This window comes from Elephas maximus, chromosome 5 (genome assembly GCF_024166365.1).
Source record: "Elephas maximus indicus isolate mEleMax1 chromosome 5, mEleMax1 primary haplotype, whole genome shotgun sequence".
Taxonomy (NCBI): domain Eukaryota; kingdom Metazoa; phylum Chordata; class Mammalia; order Proboscidea; family Elephantidae; genus Elephas; species Elephas maximus.
Genome location: NC_064823.1, coordinates 42,292,377 through 42,318,834, shown reverse-complemented (window position 1 = coordinate 42,318,834; position 26,458 = coordinate 42,292,377). Strand labels below are relative to the sequence as shown.

The following is a 26,458-nucleotide window of genomic DNA, read 5'->3' as shown; positions in this document are numbered from 1 at the left end:
TGATATTTTTACTCTCTTTTTAAAAACGTACAACTGTGAAATCCCAAGGAATTTTTATAACTTTGAAGTGGCAAGGCAACTGCTGGAAGACATTCCCAAGTAAAACATTTTGAAGGAGAATGCTGGAAGTAGTGGAAATAAAACAATGAGTGTTTATAATTCTCCTTCCTCCAAAAGTGAAAATGAATACAGGATTAAAGCGGGGGTGGGGGGAAATGACTTAAGTATACTCTTAGCTTCATGCATGAGTCAGTTGGTTTGGAAATAAAATTTCAACAGAGTAAGTCATAGGTGGGAAATAGTGTGAGAAGATACCTGAGATGAAGGAATTCGACTTTACCACTATTTATTGAACCACGAAGAGCTTCTGTGTTTTTATTTGTGACTATTTTCAAACACAACACTTAGTAGGTAATTAACATATATGTGTTAATAAAGCACATGAGGATATATGAAGTACATGTAGTGACTTATTTCTAGGTTTACTGAACACCAATTATGTACCATACACGTACTGGGTGCGGGGATATAGGGAGCTGTGGAGACAATGGTGAACAGGGCAGTTACAATCCCTGCCCTTAACCTGCACTTAAGATAATCATTTACTATACATACATATACAAAAATACTGATTGGAAGTCTAAAAGATACTTTCTTTTTCTTCCATTTTTTTGAAATCTGGGATAGAAAGAGACTGTCTTATTTTGGGAAACTCTGTGTCTACCAAATTGTTTTATGCTTTTTTCATATGTCAAGACTATGTCATAAATGTCTATGTGAATTTATATATTTATACTTTAAAATTCTAAAAAGCAAATAAGTCGCTTTGATGACTAAGGTATGCCTGACCCAAGCTATGATATTTACAATTGCCTCATAAATATGCAAAAGCTGGACAATGAAATAGGAAGACAGAAGAACTGACACATTCAAATTGTGGCACTGGCAAAAAATACTGAATATACCATGGACTGCAAGAAGAATGAACAAATCAGTCTTAGAAGAAATACAACCACCCAACAGTGTTCCTTAAAAGTCAGCTGGTAAGATTTTGGCTCGTTTACTCTGGATACATCAACAGGAAAGACCAATCACTAGAGAAAGACATCATGTTTGATAGAGTGTCAACAAAAACAAGGGAAACCCTCGATGAGCTGGATTGACACAATAGCCAAAACAATGGACTCAAATACTGAAACAATCGTGAAGATGGCGCAGAACTGGGGAACATTTTGTTCTGTTATACATAAGGTCACCATGAGTTGGAGCTGACTTGATGGCAACTAACAACTGACATGTAAATCCTAAATATAATCCTTTCTTCATTCAGCCACTATTGTCATAAAGGGCATATACTAGACAAGAATAAAATTTAAGATGCTCCTGATAAATGGTGATTTGGTATAAGGATGTTGTCCACACAACAGGCTACCCACTTCCCTACCATGTGAAGAACAGTGGTTAAAAGCACAGCCTCTAGAGATAGCGCCACCACTTTCCAACTGAGCTAATCCCTAAACTTCTCCATACTAGTGTCCATCTCTCAGAACTGTTGTGAGCATTAAGAGGCAATGAAGGGAAATTGGCTCAGGGCCCAGGGCATGGCAAGCATTCAAGAATGACAGGGATTGCTGTTGTTCACTGTGTATACACAGGAGACATGACAAGCATGTGTATATTATAAGAAACGGTTTAAAGTAAATAATAATAAGTTTTTCACCCAATAAATATTTATTATGATCCAAATATGTACCAGGAACTTAACATGGTGTTGGGAATAGAGCGGTCTAGCTTTTCATTTACTTTTTTTTTTTTTTTCCAGTGAGCTGGAGCTTCAGTTAAACTAGGAATTACAATTAAACCATGATAAGCCTTATGAAAGAGATTTTAAAGAGTGCTATAGGGGGATATCATAGGTGATGTAACCAATCTAGAGAAGACTGAAAGACTGCCCCAAGGAAATGACTTATAAGTTTCAGCAAACTGAAGGGTGAATAAGTTAGAAGGTGGAGATAAGGCATTTAGGGGAGAGAAATCAGAAGGCAAGGGTGTTATAAGCTAAGGAAATAATGTGTGCTAAGTTTTTTTTTTTTAAGTTAGAGAATGTCCAACACTGACTGGGGTGGGAACAGGCCTTCCATTTTGATTTAAAGAAAAATAGACAATTGTGTTGGTGACTCCAAATACAGGTATGGCTTGTGAAAAGGCTGAGAGGATACAACTAGAGGATGATCAAAGATGCTATGTAAAATGTAAAGTAAGAAGGTAGCGCATTTACAGGAAAGTAGACTGGGGGAGCAAAGAAAATCACATACAGGTAATACCAAGAACGTGAAGGGGAGATTCTGAATCAGCTGATAGATTTGTGAATAAGAGATGGTGTGGTCAAACCATTCCATGTGCTAGACAAACACCTACATTCAAGTGGGGGAAAAAGAGAAGAAATTCATATCTACATATTTCATATTGGAGGGATTAGCACTCCAAAGACTAGAACATAACGCTTCGATAATAGCTCTACACACGATTAAAACCAGTCTCTGGCAGGCCATTCTTCAATCTAGAGTATACTATAGTTGCCGGCCACAGAGAAAACCCAGCCTGTTGGATTTTGTGGTTCCACAGCATTTCCAGATGACCAGTCTGGAAAGGTTTAGATTGCTTTACCATCCAAAAGCACTGAGCTGGATCAAAAGGAAAAAAAAAATCCTATTAAAGTGAATCAGTCAATGACGTAATTTACTATATCGATGGCAGAAAAGAAGCATTTTTTTTTTTTTATTCTACATCCCAAACTTGGTACATGATGAATGAGTTTCACATACTAAGCACAAAGGCCATGAGAAGAGTGTTTCCAACATGCTGGAAACAAATTATATGACAGAAGCAGGAAATGTTTAAAAAACACATCAAAAATTATATTCCAATTACAGCATTCTCAGGGACGAATGCTACAGGTCAGATTACATATTATACATTACAGATTCCTATTTACAATCCCCTGTTTATACCCCTTGAAAGTTTATAGAAATGATTTCCATTTTAACTGAAGCATACCTTATACTTAATTTCAGCTGACCAATAAAACTTTTTGTTCAAAATGAATAACAACCAATCTAGTTGATTTCAATTTCCATGTGGTAAAAAAAACAAAAAAAAGCTGACATTTATTGAGAGTTTACTATGTGTGAGTCAGTATGGTAAATGATTTGCATTAATACAAAAAAATAAGAACAGCATTCCTTTGAGATAAACTTAGTCTTTTAAAAGAAAAAAGTTGTTTTACCACTGGAAAATTAAATTTAAAAAATGTCTGATTAAAAAAACAATGTCCTATGTTCCAAAAATGAAATTTTAAAATACATCTTCTAAAGCATAAAATTCTCTACATAAATTCATATAGGCATAGCTCAAGCTTGGCACAAATTATTTTCACTGTAAGAAAATTGCTCTCTGTTTAGAAGATTTCCTTTCTTTAAACAGAGGTTGGCAACTACGGCCCATGGGTAAAATCCAGCTGCCACCTACTTTTGTATGTTCAATGGGCTAAGAATAGTTTTTATATTTTTAAATGATTCAAAGAATCAAAAGAAATAATATGTCATGACACATGAAAATTACACTAAATTAAAATTTCAGTATCCATAAATAAAGTTTTATTGGAACACAGCCACATTCATTTGTTTATATATTATCTGTGGATGCTTTCTCACTATAATGGCCAAGTTAAGTAGTTGTGATAGAGACCACATGGCCCACAAAACCTAAAATATTTATTTTCTAGCTCTTTACAGAAAAAGTTTGCTGACCCCTGCTTTTAAGCATAAACAAGAAAGTTAAATGTAACAGTCAGGTTTATATATCTAGGGTTTCAAATTGTGACTTCAAGAGGAGTCAGGGTAGATCACTGCTCTCATTAATATTAAACATTTTTATGCCATATTTGATTGCAGTATGATACTTATTCTAGACAGAAAAGTAAAATGGGCTCACAGCAGTGATTATCAAACAGGGGCAATCCCCCCCCACCCCCGACCCCAAGTGGATATTTGGCAATGTTTGGAGACATGTTAGACTGCCGCAGCTTGTGGGAGGGGAATTGTTACTGGCAACTGGCGGATTGCAGCCAAGGATGCTGATGAACACCCTACAGTACAAGGCAGACCTCTACCACAAAGAATTATCCAGCCTGAAATGCCAATAATGCAAAGGGTGAGAAACCTCAATCTGCAAGAAACTGGAAGTCCAGTCTAATTTCTAGAACTGGACTACCCCTCAAATATAAACACAATTGCTTATTTAGTGACACGAATTCATTCTTACCACCCATGCCATGTTTCTATTAATATTTATAAGAATGAGAAAGATAAATTCCTTTTTATTTTATGGATAGGCTTTTATGACTAACCGTTATCCATCTGTACTATAGTAATTTCCAAAGCAGATTAGTCTTATTCTCTTCTTTTTTCATCACTCAGTGCTTAGCTTGCTTTAATTTCAAATCCAGTTGACTTTATTATATTTTGTTTCTTAAGAGATTTTCTTAGTTCCTAACACATAGGACAAGTGAAGGAACATATCCCCTCACGTCAAAGATGTGTATAAGGTATAAATCCAAGCAAAAGGTAGGTACAATGATCGACTAAGAAAAAAAAAGAGGAGGTAGGAATATGAACCACAAGACTACTGCTCACGAATAATGCCAATAATTATGTTAATAAAAATGCTAATAATGGTTTAAAAAAATACAGAAGACACAGGCTGACCAAATATCCAGTCAATCACTGGATTTCAAGTTGAGGCAAATTTTCAAGGCAGCATTAAAGGCTTTTATCGAGTAACATTAATTTAGAATCGACCTGTCAAATCTCATCCCAACCTCTCGTATGTTGTCTTCTTCTAAAACTGGGACAAACTGAATCGCTTCAGGAACTCTGTTTCCAAATCCTTGGATATAAAAAGGTCATATCCCCTTTGCCATGAGTATGTGTTTTTGTTTCTTGAAAGCCTTATTACTGGAAACTTAGTTATGAATTTTTTATAATTTGTGATACCATTTTACTTTCAAAATATTTAAATTTGTAGCTATAAGCTCATGGAATAATCAAATATTTAAATGTTTCCTAATCTTGCAGAATTGTCTCAGACGTTAAAGCTACTCTCACTCACATCCCTCTCTTGAAACCTTGCATTTTCATATACAGGTAATTATATTTCTCACTCATACACATAACAGTCCATATTTCACAAAAGTGTACCTTTTTGCCTGTGTCACCTTTGGGGCCATTTTCTCCAGTATCTCCCTGAGAAGAGAGGAAAAAAAAAAAAAAAAAGGATACATATAAAATATATTGGTGACATTAAGCAAAGAGTATTTTTCATGATTTTAAGTTTTCTCTTGTAAACACTACACTTTTTTAAACTCTACATATTAAAATTTCTTGTAAATGTTCAACCGTGCTAATGTACTTGACCAGCTGCCTGGTATCAACTGATCCAAAGAGATTTTATTACAATGACATGGCTGAACAGTTTTAAACTCTTCCACAATATTAACGGAAAGCATTAATTTTTATGTCTGCCTCCTAATAGCTTATTCTGGCACTTAAAGTCTCCTTAAACCGTCTTTCTTTTCTCTTCTGTTCAGACCTCCACTCTAACAAAGACGTTGGCTTGACCTCCCTCTGCGTCCTTTCTTGTGCCATTCCTGCCACCTGGACCCTTGGCCTTTCCTTTTCCTTCTGTTCGTATAGATCCTACCCTTTCTCCAAGCCCATCTCAAATAGCCAGGGTCTTAAAGTGCATGATGATGTTGTTGTTGTTAGGTGCTATCGAGTTGACTCCACCTAATGGAGATCCCATGTACAATAGAATGAAACATTGCCCCATCCTGCACCATCCTCACAATCGTTGCTATGTTTGAGCCCATTGTTGCAACCACTGTGTCAATCCATCTCACTGAGGGTCTCCCTCTTTTCTCGCTGACCAAAGGGCATGACAATATGCTCAAAATCTATGACTGAATATTTCTCTGAGCTTACATGTTTTGCATTTATGAAATAAAAAGAGTAGAACTGCCCCAGACTTTCCAAGGAGCGCCTGGCGGATTCAAACTGCCAACCCTTTGGTTAGCAGCCGTAGCATTTAACCACTACACCACCAGGGTTTCCAAAAAGGTATTAGCAAACTTTTATTCTTTAATCATAGTAAAATTAGCTTGGGAAGTTTATGTTTCCTTAGTTATTTTTTAAACTTCCTATGCCTATTTCCGCACTGAAGTCTCCTTTCGATACACAAAGCAATGCATTCATCAAAAAAAAAAAAAGGGGGGGGCTTCCTTAAATTCTGTGTTCTTTTAAGTCTTATCATATGTTATAGTGGAAATGTCACGGGCTATGAAATCAGGGTGACCTGGGTCCTGAACCCAGCTCCAGCACCTACTGGACAAATTAAATTCTCTGAGCATCAAGTGTAAAACAACTAGGACAGTATTTGGCATATGATGAACCCTTAAAAATGATAGCCGTTAGCAATAACAATGTATTGTTCATATATTCCAAGGCTGGGATGCCCTTCTCTCTAGCTTCCTAAGAGGTCACTTTTCTATCGTGTAAAAAAGTTCCTTAAGAGAGAAATTATTGATAATGATTTCCTTGGGAGGGGGCAGATGGGGAAGGAAGACCTGCACTTCTCTCTGTTTTCGTTTATTGTTTCAAACAAGCATGAAGTTAACCAGCTCAGGCATTTGTCTCTGGTGATGGATATACCACAGCAGCCCAGGCGGGCCTGAGACACTTTATCTGATGAATCCCTGGAATGTTGCTAGCACTGCTCCTTAATTTCTATACAAAAGACTCAACTGATGTCTAATTAATTTCAAGTTAATTACCATGAATTGGTTGCATGCCAAATAAATGTACTGATAATCTGTTATGACAGATCTTTGGTAGACAACCTATTAGCATAGTTTTAAAAAAAATTGCTTGAAAATCCCTTTATTAAAAAACAAAACCAACCATATAAGGAACTGGCTCAGAGCGGTAGTAAAGTGAAGGGTTAGACTGAGCCATCCCCTCAAGAAACTGTTTTTTCCACTCCTTCATTTTGTTCTCTTCCCATTTAAATAAACGTGTCTTTGTTTCTTTGTTTTACAATGCTGAAAAATAGTTCAAATAGATCAAGAAGTTTGTTTGGTCTTTAGATGAACTTCTTTTGGGGTTAGCAGTTACAATATGGATTAGTGAGAAAAAATTGTATCACTGATGAATAGCATTATGTAGTATATCAGTGGTTTCCTACAGACAGCACATTTTCTCAGGCACTGTTAAACAGCATGAGAACTAGGAAAATAAGTACAACGATATATATTGAGACAGGCCCAAAGTAGTATGGAAGGGATTCTAAGAAAAATTTAACATGCAGAGCCCTGCTTCTCCTTTTGTTTCTCTTTTTTAGTTTTTATGGGAATTCTTTGTGGGGCAACTTTCAGTGTATTTGCTGATGGTAAACATCTGTATCCTTTTAACCTAGTGACATAAGAAGCAGTAGAGGGAGATGTGAATTCTTGGGAAAGGATTGGAATGGCATTAGTAAGTAGTTAGAATAGAAATTTTGCAGGCCTAGGGATTTTTGAAAGCTATTCAAAAGCCCAACATAGAATGTTTAAATTTGCTTCCTTTCTCTCCATTTCTTTGTACCCAAACCCTTGTCCATATATTTGAAGAAAGCAGTTCAGTTTGTGTGTGGGGGCGGGGGGGGGAATACATGCAGAATCATTCTCACCTTTTCTCCTCGTTCTCCAGGTTCACCCTGAGCAAATGAACAGAGATTGAATGACAATTATAAAATGAGTAATTAAACAACATCAAGATAAAACCCAATATTAAACATACTAGGTACATTATGGGTGAAACTTTGTATTTTGGAAATCCGTAGCTGCCATGTGAAAAGAAATGGTAAGATGAGCTTCTTGGAGAACTGAGTATGGGTTTCAGTATCAAATACAATAATCTTAATTCTTTGTTTTTAGAGGACTAAAGAAAGATATTTTAAGATTATTCTTCAGAAACCAAAAGGTACACTAAGGAGAACAGTGACACGGTGATTCAATGTCTTGAGAGGGTTTTCGAATAGCTCACTACTTTTTTTGTGTGCTTTAGGTGAAAGTTTACAGAGCTAATTAGTTTCTCATTAAACAATTAATACACAAATTGTTTTGTGACATTGGTTGCCAACCCCCTGATATGTCAACACTCTCCCCTTCTACATCCTGGGTTCCCTGTTTCCATTTGTCCAGTTTTCCTGTCCCTTACTACCTTCTGATCTTTGCTTTTGGGCTGGTGTGCCGTTTAGTCTTGTATACGTGATTGAACTACGAAGCACGTTCCTCACAGGTGCTATTGTTTGTCCTATAGACCTGTCTAATCTTTGGAAGAAGGGTAAATCTCAGGAGTGACTTCAGTACTGAATTAAAAAGGTGTCTGGGGGCCATACTCTTGGGGTTTCTCTAGTCTCTGTCAGACCAGCAAGTCTGGTTTTTGTTTTTTGCTGAATTTGAATTTTGTTCTACATTTTTCTCCTGCTCTGTCTGGGACCCTCTATCGTGATCTTTGTGAGAGCAGTCAGTGATGGCAACTGGGCACCATCTAGTTGTTCTGGGCTCAGTCTGGTGAAGGTTGTAGTAGTTGTGGTCCTTTGGACTAATCTTCTCCTTGTGTCTTCGGTTTTCTTCATTCTCCTTTGCTCCAACCAGGGTGGGATCAGTAGATATATCTTAGATGGCTGCTCACAAGCTTTTAAGACCCCAGGCGTTACTTGTCACAGTTGGATGTAGAACACTTTCTTTATAAACTATGTTAGGTCAATTGAGCTAGATGTCCCCTGAGATCATGGTCCCTTGTCCTCAGCCCAGTAACTTGGTCCCTCAGGGAGTCTGGATGTGTCTGTGAAGCTTCTATGACTTTGCCTTGGTCTAGTTGTGCTGACTTCCCCAGTACTGTGTATTGTCTTACCATTCACCAAAGTTACCACTTATCTACTGCCTAGTTTACTACTTTTAATTCTGCCCAAACTCAAAATCAGTAAGATGGACAGGCACATCCTTCCATAAAGTCTTTTATTCTAAGCATTCCTTGGTGCATGGGTCATTCCCTAACATGGCCAAATATGCTCAGTCCTGAACTGGACCTTTTCCAATGTCAGGAACTCTCTTTAGCCCGCTGGTATCTAGTATGTTCCAATTCAGGTAGATTTTGGGAGGCACTGGTATCTTCAAGTAAGACACTAGATTGAGACAGAATCTAAGTAAGTTTAGGAGAGATGTCCTTGCTCAAAATGATGACCAGGATGGCATGAGGACTAAAGACCAAAATTGTATGTTGTAGAGAATCTCACTATCACTTTCCTGAGGAAAGTAAATCCTACACATTATAATAGCATTTCTCTTATGAAAAGCTTGACTAAGTGTTGCCATGAGATGAGACTACTTTTCAGTATGTTCTTTTTAACTATAAGCTACTCAAGGAGTAAGTTTGGAGGCAAATCTCTTTTCATTCCCTGAAACTCAACTTGACCCTTTGGCTTTCTGAATTTCTGGCCACCTTCACTACTCAACATCCATCCTGTTGGTTGCTAGGCAACACAGGAATAGTATCGTGGACATGCATTAAGCATTAACTCCTATCATTTGACTTTTTAGCATGGAGCAAGAAAGGAAAGACGAGAAGAAAAATGGCTGTACTTCCAGAAGGAGTATTTTCTTTCCCCTCCTGAAGGAAAAAGGACAGGTCCATAAATTTTGGGTCTGTCTTAGGCTCCTGTCAATAGCAACGTGATCCGTAAAATCAGCTGACAGGCATTTGTGGGTACAGATACACCCCAGCACAGCTGATGGGATTAGACATTAGTTTTGTACTTCAAGGGATGTTCACTCATCAAAGGATTTGGGACTTGTCTGCCTGTTTGGTTTAAACTAAACTGTCACCAATCCTTTTATATTTAACGGATTCATTTGTTCTTCAAGAAACAAAGAGAACTTGCAATCCAAAAAAAATCCTCATTACATTTTTTCCCTACTTAGTAATTCAGACTATGTCCATTTTTAAATTTTATACATGCCACATCTTTATTCTGATTTTCATATGATTAACTTTGTTGTGTAAGTGTTAGAGGTAGCCAAATTACTTACAAAAAGCCACAGTGGCACTGGGAACATACTCTTTAGTGAGTCTTGTAAGTATTATGCAATTTTAGGTAGTATGGACAGGGCTTATGTCTTTATATGTCTATTAAGTAGTGAAATGACAAAGTCATATTTGAAACAAGGGCCTTCTTGTGTTGTTTAAGTATCCCAGAATAAAGATTTTAGACAATCCTATTCTATTTGAGTTTTTCATTTTTCATGCTAATAAGAATCAAAACCATAATTTATTCATTAGTCACAAAGTTCTGGACTGTAGTATATTACAGAATTGACCAAAAAAAAAAAAAAAATTCCAACCAAGTACAACCTTTGGGATATAAAAAACTGTAACAGCTTACAATTTTATGGAAATTTACGTCTCAAATGACTCTGCTTGGTTTTATTTGAACTAACCTTCAATCCTGGTATTCCATTCTGTCCTACTGCTCCAGGTAGCCCAGGTTCACCCTCAAAATAAAAAAAAGATACTACTAAATAAAACAGACAAAATTAATATATACATCATTTGAGGAGATAACCATCCAATAATGCCCTAGAAGTAACTAGAAAATAATAGTGTAAATACAAGTTAATTTATATGGTCCAAAATCCTATGTTTATGTACCAGTGATACAACAGAATTATTTTCCTTTTTTCAGTCTTGTATCCATTAAGAAAGCTGAAGCAACTTACCAATGGAAATTAATATCTAGCATGGTGTTGGATGCACTGAAGGCATCAAATAAATATTAGTTCAATGAATAAAAAACTCCTGAAAATATAAGGCTCTCTTGATGGAAAACTTTGAAGACTCATGAGCTCAGGAAACTAAAGACTAAATCATTACTTTTTATATAAGCTTTAATCAAATGAACATCACCAAATCTAAATTTTGAAGAACGTACACATCTTTGAACAAGTAACTAATTCATTTAGACATATCTGACACAAAAGTGAAAATGATACTGACTTCTCTTTCCGATTTTGTTGCAAAAATAATTTAAATCCAGCATTTAGGTTTGTGGCTCTCACTGTCACCATGGCTTTTGGGGAAAAGATAACAGCTATTAGACTAGAAAAATTTCCTGCTTCAGAAAGATGATCACGTGTCTTTCTAGACACTGAAGGGCCCCTTGAAGTGCCCAGAAGCAAAGGAGGGACACCCTAGCCATCCACGCTTCCATGTGGCTCAAACTTATGTCAACTAGAATTTTATTTGCATTTAAAAACATTCCCCCCAATCCTGGACAACTTTCTTCTTTATGCTGAGGGTAGTAAAGTTGCTCTTTCAACTGATTTTTAAAGAATGATTTCTGAATCTAAAATGTAGCACTTGGAGGGTAGAGATTGTGCCTTTCTTACATTTGAGTTCTCAGGTTCAAAACATGAACACTGATAATAAGAGTAACATTTCCTAAATGCTTATTACCTGCCAGGAACTTTACATTCATTACCTTACTTCATTCTCACAAAGTACTAGGAGGTAAGTACTATTATTATTCCCATTTTACAGATGAAGAAACTAAGGCACAGAGAGGTTAGATAACTTGCCTAGAGTTACACAACTATAGCCAATATTTAAACTCTCATGATCAGCTAAACTGGTTGTGCCCTTCACCCTATGCTAAGTTGCTAAATGAGTGAATGGATCAAGAAGTTGTTATAAAATTATGAAGAGAGTAAATGATACATATTTCTACCCTTATTATCATTTGGTTTATACTCATTTATAAATGACTTTCCAGAATATTTAAGAAACTTGAATTAAATATAACTTATGTAAAGATGGGAGCCCTGGTGGTTCAGTAGTTAAGTGCTCTGCTGTTAACCAAAAGGTCAGCAGTTCGAATCCACCAGCTGCTCCTTAGAAACCCTACGGGGCAGTTCTACTCTATCCTTTAGGATCGCTATGAGTCAGAAATCGACTCGACAGCAGTGAGTTTGGTTTTCTGATTTTAGTTACACAAAGATGACTTATGTACACCTACCAGATAAACTAAGCAATGCAAATTTTTTGCTTTTCTAGAAGAGGAAAAGTGTTTTACTATTATATTAGATTTTTATAACTGCTAAAGTCTTACCTTCCTGGGAGAATTTTTCCTTCTTATATAATAAAGTCATGTTATAATTCTAACTCTTCCACATTCTTTGGTAAAAATGGCAAAAAAAAAAAAATTTTTTTTTTTTTTTTAATAACAGCGGCCATTATGGAAAAACTCTGATATGCCATTTGTACATAACAAAGGGGGTAGGAACTTGAAAACAGAACACACTTGAAAGAGGGCTATCATTTACTATGCAACCAGAAAAAAGAGCTATGGAGTCTGCCTTCTTCAAACAGTCCACAACAGGATGCACTAATATCATAACTCATAGTTTAATGCAAACAAGAGACGCTGCCAGGGAACAAAACAAACTTTGTTTGGAGTTTCAAAGAATAACCATGGTAGCCAGAGTTATTAAAAAAAAAAAAAAAATGGTAAGCCCCTGGAACTGGATAAACTACATGCTGAGATTTTGAAGCAAGGAAGAGAAATGTTGCTCAGGTATCTGCAGAGCATTCTCCTTAATATATGAACATCAAGGGACTACCACTTGATCCCTTTTTTCCTTTGATTTTATGTATTGCTAAAATAATCTTGTAACATGAAAGGAAACAAAAAAATTACATTCATAATCCCATCAGTCTATAATAATTGTTTTCATTTTGTTCTGTTTCCTTTTCGTCTTTTTGCGTATGTTCCAATATTTTTAGGCAATTGTAAGCATATTACATAGTTTGCTGTTTTGATTTTTCATATTCTTTATGCCACACATTCTTTATGATTGCCTTGTGAATAATTTCATTATAATCTATCAAATTCATGTGTAGTATTTTGTTTAATCAGTCCCCCATTGTTGGGTACTCAGGTTCTTTCCAATTTTTTCTTCTTAAGATAGGCTAAAATAAACCCTGTGAATATGCTTATTTTTTTCTGACAATTTTTTTCATTATGATAAATTTCCTGGATTTGTTTTATTAGTTGTTATGGATCGAATTGTGTCCCCCGGAAAATGTGTATCAACTTGGCCAGGCCATGATGCCCAGTATCCTGTGATTGTCCACCATTTTGTCATCTGCTGTGATTTTCCTATGTGCTGTAAATCCTACCTGTATGATGTTAATGAGGCAGGATTAGAAGCAGTTATGTTAATAAGAGAGTACTTAATCTATAAGGTTAGGTTGTATCTTGAGTCAATTTCTTTAGAGAGAAGCAAGCAAAGACAGAGGGACCTCATGACACCAAGAATGAGAACCAAGAGGGGAGCATGTCCTTTGGACCCAGTGTCCCTGCGCTGAGAAGCTCCTTGACAAGGGGAAGATTGATGACAAGGACCTACCCTCAGAGCCGACAGAGAGAGAAAGCCTTCCCCTGGAACTGGCACCCTGAATTCAGACTTCTAGCCTCCTAGACTGTGAGAGAGTAAATTTCTGTTTGTTAAACCCATCCACTTGTGGTATTTCTGTTATAGCACCCAAAAACCCAGTGCTGTCGAGTTGATTCTGACTCACAGCAACCCTATAGGACAGAGTAGAGCCGCCCCATAGAGTTTCCAAGGAGTGCCTGGTGGATTCGAACTGCTGACCCTTTGTTTAGCAACCATAGCACTTAACCACTATACCACCAGGGTTTCCTCTGTTATAGCAGCACTGGATAACTAAGACATTAGTCAATAGAAACATTTTATGGCACTAGCTGCCATTTCTAAATTACTTTCCAAAAGGTTTCTGAGGGTTTTTATTTGCTTTTATAGCCACTGCTGTTGTTGCAGAGCCCTAGTGGCACAGCAGTCAAGAGCTACGGCTGCTAACCAAAAGGCTGGCAGTTTGAATCTGCCAACTGATCTTTGGAAGCCCTATGGAGCAGTTCTACTCTGTCCTATCGGGTCGCTATGAGTCAGAATAGACTTGAGGCAACGGGTTTTTTTTTTTTTTTCTGTTGTTACATGTTAATCCCATGCATAATGGAACCCACATGATCAGTTGCAGATTAGACTAGTGTGATTGGTAAGATTTCATTGGCTGATTTTTGTAAGTTGCCAGGTCTTTCTTCCTAGTCTGTCTTAGTCTGGAAGCTTCACTGAAACCTGTTCAGCATCATAGCATCAACAAGCCTCCACTAACAGACAGGTTGTAGCTGCAGGTTGTAGCTGCACACGAGGTGCACTCGCCAGAAACTGAACCTGGGTCTGCAGCATGGAAGGCAAGGATTCTACCACTGAACCACCAATGTCCACTAGCTCTGTGCTATTTTTGTCACAACCTCATCAGTATTATGTATCACATAATAATTATTTTTGTTGCTATTTTAATAAGCACAAATGAGAGTTTACTATTCAATTTTACGTATCTTTTATCACTTATAAGGTATCTCACAAACTTTCAAAGTTGAAAAGTGAATAAAGCTAATTGTTTCCTGGATGAATTAAGGAAGAATGAAAAGAAGGAAAAAAATGAATCAAAGCACTTTATCCTTTTAATGTTATATCAAGAAAAATATATTTATGATTCCACTTATATGAAATATCCAGAATAGCTAAACCCATGGCAATAGAAAGCAGATTGGTGGTTGCCAGGAGCTGGAGAAAAGGAATGGGGAGTACTAGTTTAATGGGGTTTTATTTTAGAGGGATGAAAATGTTTTAGAACCATAGGGGTGGTGGTTCCACATCACTGTGAATGTATTAAATATCACAGAAATGTTCACATTAAAACAATTAATTTTATGCTATGTGAATCTCACCTCAATTTAAAAATAAAAAGATAAATATATTCAAACTTAAGTTAGAGGTCTATGGAGCACTCTGTTATTGTCCAAAATTAGTTTCCCAGGTTGTGTAAAACTAACATAGGGATGAAATGCTATGCAATTCTGAGTATCGAAGTCAAGCTACAGGATTCTGGAAAGCATTAGTGCATTTGACAATTGTTTAGTGAACATGTACTATCTGTCCTAGTCTGCAATGAGTATTTCATGGGATGTGAAGATAAAACAGACATGATAGGCGTTTGTGCCCAAAGAACTTATTTTTGAAAGAGAAAAAAGACATGCACATAAATAACTTATGAGGACACAAGTCTTATTTCAGCACAGTTTTCTTGTACTTCCTCAAGTAAACAGGCATAATAAATAGATATCAAAGGGAAGTCTGAATGAGGAATGAGTTATATTGTCACTTAATATACTTTTCAGATAAACAAGGACAAAACATGATCATCATGAGGCGTCCTCAAATGAAGTGACCATGATATTACTACATAACAGTAAAAATGGACACATACAGAAAAATGTATCAGAGAGGTACAGATAAAAACTATGGGACTTTAGTCTTTTGTTTTTGTGGTGGCAATGACTGAGCTAGTCTTATGCTTGCTGGATCATCTACGCGTCTATTTCTCACTGCATGTCATATTCACAAATACTGAGGACATTCCATGCACGGTAAAGCAAAATAGCAGCTAACATCTTAACTGCAGTTAGATTGATGAGGTTTTCTCTCCCATACTTTAAATTCGATGGCTACTCCTAGAGTATTACTCCCAAATGACCATTTGCATATTTAAGCCGAAAATCAGTTGAACTGACTTTTAAGAAGGATGGCTTGTTGCTTTCATTTTTTTTTTTTTAGCAAACATTCTTTAGAGCTCTAACGTAGAACATCACGCAAGGCTTTTACAGTTACTTCAGGTACTGCTTTTCAAGGGCAACTTGAAAAAAACGCTTAAAAATTCAAAGGAACTCTGTCTTCTTAGGAGTCAAGATTCAGCACTAAAAGGAAATAAATCATTTAGCAGTCATAGTGATTGGCATCACTGCAATCACAATTGTTTTCCATCCTGGCAATGAGAGTTTAAAAGGAGAGGTAACTTTACATTGTTAATATTCACCTTATCCAAACAGATACGTTTCTTTGCAGTACTGTATTTTCTTTAACAGTATGGAAGGATCTCACTACTGAACCAGCTGTTACAGGCTTTTATACATTTAAGCTCCCAGTCAGAAAACTATGGAAATTCTAGGAATTTATCCTACAAACATACTTGTAGAAGTATACCAAGATTTATTATAAAGATTTTACTGTAATGCTGTTTATGACAAATGAAATTTAGAAATACTAAAAATGAGCTCCATAGATACATTAAACAATTTTCTGACATTGGACAACTGACAGCACAGTTCAGTGATCCCTGAGAGCAGGAAAAAAAAAAAAATTCCAGGGTTCACCTATTGTCTCAGCATGATTGTTCATAGAGCCATTTTCCCTCTAAAAGTTACCTTTGTTTGGATACTAAATTGCATGTTCACCCTATGAATAGGGAGCTAGCTAAATCTATTATGGTACATCCATATAATGGGATAGTATACAATTGCTAAAAAAAATGAAGAAATGGATTGTCAAGACACTATACCATTGAGTTAAAGATGCAAGGCAAAGAATGTACGTATCTCTGGAAAAACTCTAGAAGGCTAAAACAGAAACTATCAATGGTGCTTTCCTCTGGGTGGTGTTTTTGGCATTTGAGGCTGGGAAGGGTGGGGAGGGGGGAGGTGGAAGAAGGCTTTAACTTTTTATTTCATATTCTTTTGTATTGTTTAAATATATTAAACCATGTGTACAAAAACTAGTTTAAATATTTTATAAAGGAAATATATTACCTATGGGCCCAAATTTATCTTGTGGGGAGAAGGATATAGAAAAAGATTGTTATGCATATATATTACCAAAATAACACCTCTTGTTGGTTCAAATGTGCCCTTCTTACAGGGGTTGCTCCTATACCCCCCATCACATCACAGTTCCCTATGCCCCCTACCTGTACCTGTATGCCGACAAATAAAGTAAGTAAAAGGCATAGTTATTTTTCTCTATTACACTAACTACCATCTAAGATATAGTTCTCTGTTGTTTTTTTTTTTGTTTTCCTCCCCCACTAGGGATGCCAGATTTGGCAAATGAAAACACAGGATGCCCAACGAAGTCTGAATTTCAGATAAACAACAAATAATTTTTTAGTTAAAAAACCAAAACCAAACGCATTGCTGTCAAGTCAATTTCGACTGATAGCCACCCTATAGGATAGAATGGAACTGCCCCACAGGGTTTCCAAGGAGTGGCTGGTGGATTGAAACTGCTGACCTTTTGGTTAGCAGCCATAGGTCTTAACCACTGCTCTACAGTAAGTCCCAAATATTGAATGAGACATAGTTATATTAAGAAATTATTGGCAGTTTATCTGAAATTCAAATTTAATTCTCTTGTATTTTATTTGGCAGACCTGTTTCCAGTTTATTCTACCACTAGAATATAAGCTGCTTGAGGGCCAGACTTCGTTTATGTTGTTTAGTACTGTCTCTACAGTGTCTAGAAACTATACCTTACAGGTAATAATTGTTCAGTACATATGTGTTGAAGAATGAATGAATACAGTTCTGTAAGGATAGTGAAATAAATACCTTAAACCTATAAGAAGTTGTGATGCACCATAGGCCCAGGAAGAAACTGAGACAGCAAGGCTATCTATCCCACTATAATTGTAAAACTGTAAAAGGGAAAATCGTAAAATTTTCCTGGTGGCCAGAAATGGCTTTTTGTGTCAGCTCCAGCCAGGCAGTCATCAGTGGGAAGGGAAGGAGACCCAGGAGCAGAGGGGAGAGATGTGAACTCAGCAATGGCACCCCTCCAAGCCACTCAGAGGCCAACCTGAAGCATCCGGACTGAAGAGTAGGGGAATGGCGTAGGGTACCAGAGAAGGCTGGGAGTGAATGCAGGGGAGGAGCCCCATGGCAGGCAGGATGCCAGCAATGAATAGAGCTTTAATGGCTTCCATGGAAAGCCCATAAGCCCCTCCAGGTCTCTGTAAGGGGAAGTGTGGTTACCCGGAGAACTAAAGGTTCCAACAACTCTGCCTGTGGGTACAGACCTAGAGGCTGGACCAATATTATTATTTCTATCTTTGGTTAGCCTTCCCTCTCCATCTGCTCTTCCCCTCTCCCCAAGTGCCCGAGATGAAGGGTGAGTAGTAGCTGGGGTAATGCTGGTTATATAAATTGTCAGTGTCATCTAAAAGTCCCAAAAGCCCCCTTCAGAATTTACCCATGTCGTCATTTACCTTATGATCTCATTCTAACTAAATCTGCTTTTTCCTAAGCAGAAGCACTGACAAAATAGTTAAGTATTTTCGTTGAAAGAAATCAAGCCAGTCATTCTTAACAGATGTAGAAACATATTCAGAGAGGGGAAGTAACTTTTGCAGAGGAAATAGCTGCAAAGAGGAAGAAATAAGAGTCAAAGCCAGGTCTTCTGATTTCCCATCTCATGTTCCTTTTATGTGAGCAACTTGTGTCTGAAAAACTCTTATTTAACTTTATCATGTTTCTTTTTGTTTAACTGTAGCATGAAATAGTAAAGAGGGGTCATGAAACATCCTCTAATTCCAGCTTTTCCACTTGCTGGACCTCTGACCTAGCCCGAATTTCTGAATCCTTTAATCTCAGCCTTCGAAAGGGGGGCTAGGTTAAAGTATGGTAACAAAGAGACAGGTTTCAAGGTCTCTAGAGTTGGTCTCTAACCCTGGCCAACTGCACAAGCCGAGGCGAGGCCACCTGTGGCTGCAACTGTATCACACACAAAGGCGTTGCTCTCTCTGACCCTCCAACAGCCTCTCTGGACTGAGCCAGAACCTTCCCCTGCTACTCTCAGCACTAGGCATTCAGGCACGCTACACCCTAACTTGGCAGAGTTCTGTGGTAGATTTTAACTCAGCGCACATTATCATGCCTTGCTTCTTCCCAGCTCTAAAGGATCAAGATTTAGTTGTTGTTGTTGTTTTAACTGGAAGAAAGATATCACCTGGCAATTCCCTATTCTTCAGAGATCTGACTAAACTTGGCTCAAGTGCCAATTTTTTTATGGAAGAGTAAGATCTGCTCTTCTGGGGCCCTCAGCTCAGGTTCTTACATCTGTGCATGCCATCTCCGTTCTGCCCCCAAAACAGTTCAGATGGGTCAGTCAGGTCTTCCCTAGTTACCTCAAGAAACCTACTCTCCTCAAGCATTTTGTGAGTTCAGTATTGGCTATCTGGGGCTCTTGGGAAGGAGTCACATCACAGGGCATGTCATTATTTCTTCATCTCACTGGCTTCTCTTTTTTTCCCCCTTCCATTTTCACCTCCCTTCCTCTTGGCTAGGAAACCCTGGTGGTGTAGTGCTTAAGTGCTATGGCTGCCAACCAAGACGTCAGCAGTTTGAATCTACCAGGCGCTTCTTGGAAACTCTACGGGGCAGTTCTACTCTGTCCTATAGAGTCACTATGAGTCAGAATCAACTTGATAACAGCAGGTTTGTTTTTTTGGGGTTCCTCTTGGCTTCCCTCCTACACAATCCTGAGAATTCAATCTCTGTCTTTCATGTGGAGCAATTTTAGCTCCTAATGCACACCCAACCCATCACAGAAACAGCAGAACAAATAAGTTCCACTTACCACTCGCCCCATCATTAGAAGGCAGTGGAAGTTAAGAGTGCGAACTTTTTTTTCCCTTTTTTATTACTTCTCTTATTTCAAATATACATCTCAGCTACATTATTGGTTTCCATAGTTTTTGAGCTGGCCTGAGACCTGTTTTCATCCTTCTTTACATAGGAAGATGAATTCCAATTTCAAACTAACTTAAAGGTACACTTTTTAACACTTACTTAAGCTATTTGTTGGTTTTAAATGAGCACGGAAGAGAAAACGTAAAATTGTTAAGGAGTTTGATGTATGACTTAATGGATATACCTAAAATGAACCACTGACCTTTTGGTTAGCAGTCAGAACACTTAACTACTGTGCCACCAAGGCTCCTATTGATTCTTTCCTAATTTTTTTTTCTTTCCTGGAGGCAGTGGTGGAAAGAAAGAAACCCTTAGCCAGTTTGGCATGGTTATGTCTCAGAGAATAGATATTTCTGTAGGGGAGTTTTGTCTTGTTTATCTAATCAGAAAGCTCCCTCCCTAAAATTAGAATCTCTTTGTCTACATTGATAATACCAATGGTGATTAGAAGAAAAGTAGACAGGCATATCAGTCTGGAACTTAATAAAAATATTCTATTTTAATATTTTAAAATAAAAATATTCTATTTTAGGTAATCTACTAAAATGGGTCTTAAATTGATTACAGTAATAACCAAATTAAACATAGTAACCAAACCTTCATTATGGTTATTTCAAAATTATTAATGTCTAAAAAACGTGAAATAAGAAAACATGACAGTTTTATCAATAATGTGTGCTATTTGTGAAAGAAGTCTGCTGGTTAACAATTTTTACTTTAAGTTCCTATACTCCTAAAGGAAGCCCTGGTGGCGTAGTGGTTAAGTGCTACAGCTGCTAACCAAAAAAGGTCCGCAGTTTGAATCCACCAGGTGCTCCTTGGAAACTCTATGGGGCAGTTCTACTCTGTCCTATAGGGTCATTACGAGTCAGAATTGACTTGATGGCAACAGGTTTTTGGTTTGGGTACTCCTGAAAATGCACACAATGTAATTTGAATAAAGAAACTGAAATGCAGGGACATAGCTAAAAGTTTAGGGATCACAGGAAATAGCTAGATTGGGTTTATTTAGGTAAAATTTACATAACTGAGAGGAATTACCTGCCTTGAGCATACCCTAACATTTAGAAGTATACATGGACAACCCCATCCCCACACCTGCAATGGCTTTCCTTCTCCTCCCAATCCTGGTTCTATTATTCACCAGGAAGGGCCTTGGGGTTGTATGTGGAGACCACAGCCTGCAAGCTCTGCCCACAGCTCCCACTAACAGCTGCTATATGGCCCCCTGCAGGCTTGGCTGTGGTGCCCACCCCAGAAGTGTGGTCTACTCTTGGGAATATAAATGTGAGGAAGACGCCAACTCAGGCACTGGACTCAGTAAACTTGGTTCGTGGGTATCTGGAGCATGGTCTAGAAGTGGGGAGACTGGGCTCTAAGCAGGCACGTCCCCTTACCCTATGGACTTCTCACTCCATGGAGGGTTCATAAAAGGAACAAAGGAGCCCAGAGGAGGAGCACCAATTGATTGTCTGGGTCTACGGGAAGCTCGGTCCTGTAGTTTCTTTAAAAAACAAAAACTTAACGTTATGGATTGAATTGTATCCCCCAAACTGTGTGTTGGAATCCTAACCCCTATACCTATGAATGGAAACCCTGCTCGCATAGTGGTTAAGAGCTACGGCTGCTAACCAAAGGTTGGCAGTTCAAATTCACCAGGTGCTCCTTGGAAACTTGGAAACTGCTCCAGAGCAGTTCTACTCTGTCCTATAGGGTTGCTATGAGCTGGAATCTACTCAAGGCAGCGGGATTTGGATACCTATAAATACAATTCCATTTGGGAATAGGGGTTTCTTTGTTATGCTAATGAGGCATATCAGTTAATCACTTCTGAATTATAAACAGCAGCAAAAACACAGAGACATGAAGCACAAACTGAGGAAGATAGATACCATGTGAAGATCACCAAGGAACGGAGGAATGGTGGGACTACAGAAGCTGAAAGAGACAAAGATCTTCCCCTAGAGCCCATAGAGAGAAAGCCTTCCCTTATAGCCAGTGCCCTGAATTCAGACTTCTAGCCTTCTGAACTGTGAGAAAATACATTTTTTATTCCTTAAAGGTACCCACTTGTGGTGTTTCTGTTACAGCAGCACTAAGAAACTAAGACACTCCTGAAAGGTGGGGAAAGTGAGCAAAACCAGCCAGAAGGCATGACACTACAGATTAAAAATAAAATGCTGTTTGTGTGTATTATTATGGAATATAAAAACGATTAAGATCAAAAGCTTATGTTTCAGAAAGTGGAAGAATTTGTTAGGGCTCGGGTAAGTCGGATACAACACAGTTGTTCAGCTCCCTTATGTCACATGAAACTCTTCTATATTAGATTATCAGTGTTAATTATAAATTTCCATGTGACTGGCAAGACTCTAAAAGAAGCTGCAGGGGCAGGAGCCTAGGCCTAAGCCAATCAGCATCTGACATTCCCCCAGGACAGGGGATGAGGGGTAGGCCCCTGACCTATGTGTATTTAATCACAATGACGCTCAGAAGTTTTGCTGCATGTTTGAGAAAAGACCCTCTTCTCCTCTCTGGATGTACATATGGAAGACTAAAGTCCCAGGAGTGACCGGTAGCCACCTTGTAACCAAGAGGAGAACAGAACCAGCACGAAGCCAGCGACACGGAACACAAGGGGAAAAGATAAAAAACCTGAGTTCTTGGAGCCCTAGAGGTGTGTTAAGAGCTCAGCTGCTAACCAAGAGGTCGGCAGTTTGAATCCACCAGCCGCTCCTTGGGAACCACATAGGGCAGTTTTACTCTGCCCTACAGTGTCGCCATGAACCAGAATCAATTCATGGCAATGGGTTTGGGTTTTTTTGTTTGTTTGTTTAGTGACAAGGTTTAGTCATCAGAGCAAAACAATGCTGAAGCCTGCCTTAGCGATGGATTTTCAAGTAAACCAATAAATACCTTTATTTTTTAAACTAGGTCTGTTAAGTTTCCTATGACTTGCAAGGTAATATGCCCTTGATAATCTACTCATTTTTAAAGTTTAAAAAATCCAGCTGATTTTTTTCCCAAAGTACAGTTCTTAATAATAAATCTATGCATAATTTGAGTGACGACTTATTCTTTTGTCTTGGAAAAAAAATGTGCTGAACTATTAATGTTGTTGCCGTTATTTGCCGTCAATTCCAACTCACAGTGACCCCATGTGTGCAGAGTAGAACGCTCCACAGGGTTTGCAAAACTGTGAACTTTCAGAAGCAGGTTGCCAGGGCTGTCTCCCGAGGCGCCTCTGGATGAGTTCGAACCACCAACCTTTTGGCCAGTAGTCGAACACTTAACAGTTTGTACAACCTGGGGACTCCTTAATTATTAATAGAAATCTTACAAGGCTGTGTCCAACTGGAAAAAAAAAAAAACATCTAAAGGTCAGTGAAGAGTAGGAAGAGATAACAGTTCCTATTAAAATTCAATTACACAGCCAAGGGATTTCTGCATCACGAAAGTATTAATTCCTCCAGTGTCTTTGGATGGACAGTTATATTTGCTGACTTCTCTTATTTTTCTGATTAAACTTTGAGGTAAATAGTATAACCCCCACTTGACAAATGAGGAAATTAAGGCTCAGGGAATTTAAATAAGTTGTCCAAAGTCATAAAAATACTGAATAGCAAACCTGAGATTTCAACCCAGGCTGTTCTGAATTCCCACACTCTTAACAACTACCATGCAGTGGAAGTAGACTGCCTGGGTTGGAAGCCCAACTTTGCCACTTACTACCTGGGCAAAATATTTATCTTCTCTGAGTCTCAGTGTCCTCATGCATAACAGGGAGAAAATAAGATGCCCACTTCACAGGATTGCTAATTTAAGTGAGTTAATAAGCATACAAGACACAGAACAGTGCCCAGCACTTAGTAAATGCTGAATGAATGTTAATAATTATTATACACTGGTTTTGTTCTCTGCTTTGAGCAACTTAAGACAGAGAAGAGGATCCTGAAATAAATTCAATTTCTTATAAATTAACCCCACTGATGGTGTTTCAGAGCCCCTGGCCAGTGCAAACAGTTAACTGGCTCACTGCTAAACCAAAAGATTAGTGGTTTGAGTCTGGCCAGAGGTAACTTGGAAGAAAAGCCTGGCAATCTACTTCCAAGAAATCAGCCAAAGCAAACGCTGTGGAGCACAGGTCTACTCTGACACACATGGAGTGCCCATGAGTCGGAATCCAGTCAACTCATTTATGGTTAATAAGATGATGTTTTAGAAATAAAATTCTAAGACCAAGTCTGTACATAACTCAATTTGTAAAAATACTGCAGCATAGTATCAGTTCTCTTCCCCTTACTAACTTTGTTCATTCTTTAAGTCTTATCTACAACCACTTATTCAGGGAAACATCCCCTGACTGTTCATACCAGGCTGAGCTGCCCTGCGATTCTTTGTCAGGGCACTTAGCAGCATTGTAATTTAACAGCTTTTAGTGTGAAAAAAATCCAGTTGTTGTCAAGTTGATTCTGACTCACGGTGACCTCCTGTGTTACACAGCAGACCTGCTCTCCATACGGTTTTCAAGGCTGTCACCTTTTGGAAGCAGATCACCAGGCCTTCCTTCCCAGGTGAGTCTAGGGGGGTCTGAACCACCAACCTTTTGGTTAGTAGTTGGGCAGTTAACCATTTGCACCACCCAGGGACTCCTGGATTAGTGTAATCGTTCACTTAGGAATCGACTTGATGGCACTGGGTTAATGTCCATATCCTCCAACACACTGGAAATTTCATAAGGTCAGAAGCAACTTTAACCTCAATGCCTAGATGGTCCCTGTCACTTGGTAGTAAAGGCTGAATAAATGACTGAAAAAATCAGTAAATGGACCAATGAATACATTTAAGAGAAGTTGTAAAAATAGCTTTTCCAGATTATATATGAAACATAATAAAATATAATGAATCCATATTTTTGTGACCCTGTCTATAAAATATAGTGTCTTTTAAATTTAAACTGAAAACAAATGGATTTCATGATGTCATAGTTCTTTCAAACACATCTGCTTTATTTCTGGGTTTGTCTGTCTGGCAGTAGCCTATGAGGAGCTTCCCTTCCTCTTACCCCTGGGTCTCACCAATCACAGTCACACGACTTTTCATTCTCGCCCTCCTCCGACATTTTCATTTACTAGAACGATAACATATATTAAATTTTATAGTCACATGCCTAAATAAAGTCGGGTGGGGGAAAGTGGTTTTAAGAAAATTGTACTATAATTGTTTTATTTCAAGCCAGCATTAAATTACCCCTTTCAACTAACTTTTTATTCCCCAGTAAAGGAACTTAATATCAATTGTACAAAGAAGAGAAATATCTTTTGTTGTGCTTAGCAAGTAAAATTGAGTGAAAAGTCTCTTCAAGAGTAAGTTCATGTATAAAAATGCCTGAGAAAGCGTGACTCACACTCAGGGATAAAAGGATTTGACTTTTATGAAATATCGTGATACAGGAAAACGATGATGCTTCCTTAAGAAGGAAGAATGAATCCTATTCTTATAGTTACTAGAGAAAAGAAGTCAAGTATTCTTAAAATTCAAATCTACACAACTGCTACCTTAAAAAGATAGAAACCTTTTAAAAATTAACTTCCCACCTTTAATCCCCAAAAAGAATTGAATTGTTAAGAGACTTTCGTTGAACTATTAAGTAATCCTGAATCAGAAATTAATCACTTCCTTTACTCTAATGTTTAAATGGGAAAAGTATATATATATATTAATAATACATATAATATTTATAATGTATATATTTATATATATATAAAACCCCAAACCCACTGCCGTTGAGTCGATTCTGACTCACAGTGACCCTATAAGACAGAGTAGAACTGCCCCGTAGAGTTTCCAAGGAGCGCCTGGCGGATTTGAACTGCTGACCTCTTGATTAGCACCTGTAGCACTTAACCACTACGCTACCAGAGTTTCCATATATATATATATAAACACACACACTGGATAACAGATCACTGGGTAAATTCTACTTCTCATGCAGAAAAATTGTAAGCTAACTAACCAGAAAACAGACTTACAGTACATGAAAATTCTTCCAGAATTTAGACTTTGAAAATGATGAAGTTAAGATAGCAAAAGAAAAAAGCTCATTTAGTGGTTACAGAAGAGGATCAGGAATAAAAAGTATTGGATTCAGTGTATAGTCAGTCCACTGTATAGACTTGAATAAATGGCTTACGCTTTGGAGGTCTGAGAGCTTCAATTTCCCTGCTCTCTAAATACACTTACAATAAAAATGCCATTAGAAGTAAGCAGTAAGGATAAATGTCAGTGAAGAACTGTGAGACCCATGTATTAGAGATGAAAAGGAATTTCAAATGCATAACTATAAAATAGTTAAAATTTAATGTTATTTAAAAATCACATAGCTATCATGAATAATTTATAGGTGACAGATCTGATATCAATTTTTAAATTATATTTTGAAGTTTTAACAGTAAGAAGAAATTCTAGAAAACATTTGAAAATACATAAAGCAAGATGATTTGATATTTATCTTTTGCCTTACAAACAATCCCTATGACTCTAGGACCTCAGAAAAATTCTAGTTGCTTAGACAATGGGATTTGTTTTTGATCCTGAATACTTTAACATTATTTTCATGGTAATAAAGAGACAAGGATGTGAA

The 26,458-nt window shown here is 37.7% G+C and overlaps 1 protein-coding gene across 1 annotated transcript in view; it reads right to left on the bottom strand.

The window, feature by feature from the left end:
• Positions 1-26,458, bottom strand: part of COL25A1 (collagen type XXV alpha 1 chain) — a 535,067-nt gene that overhangs the window by 85,485 nt on the left and 423,124 nt on the right. The window contains exons 13-15 of the mRNA XM_049885528.1: positions 10,595-10,648; positions 7,783-7,809; positions 5,259-5,303 (exon numbers count right to left, since the gene is read on the bottom strand). Coding sequence (XP_049741485.1) covers positions 5,259-5,303; positions 7,783-7,809; positions 10,595-10,648 — 126 coding nt within the window. The remainder of the gene's footprint in view (positions 1-5,258; positions 5,304-7,782; positions 7,810-10,594; positions 10,649-26,458) is intronic.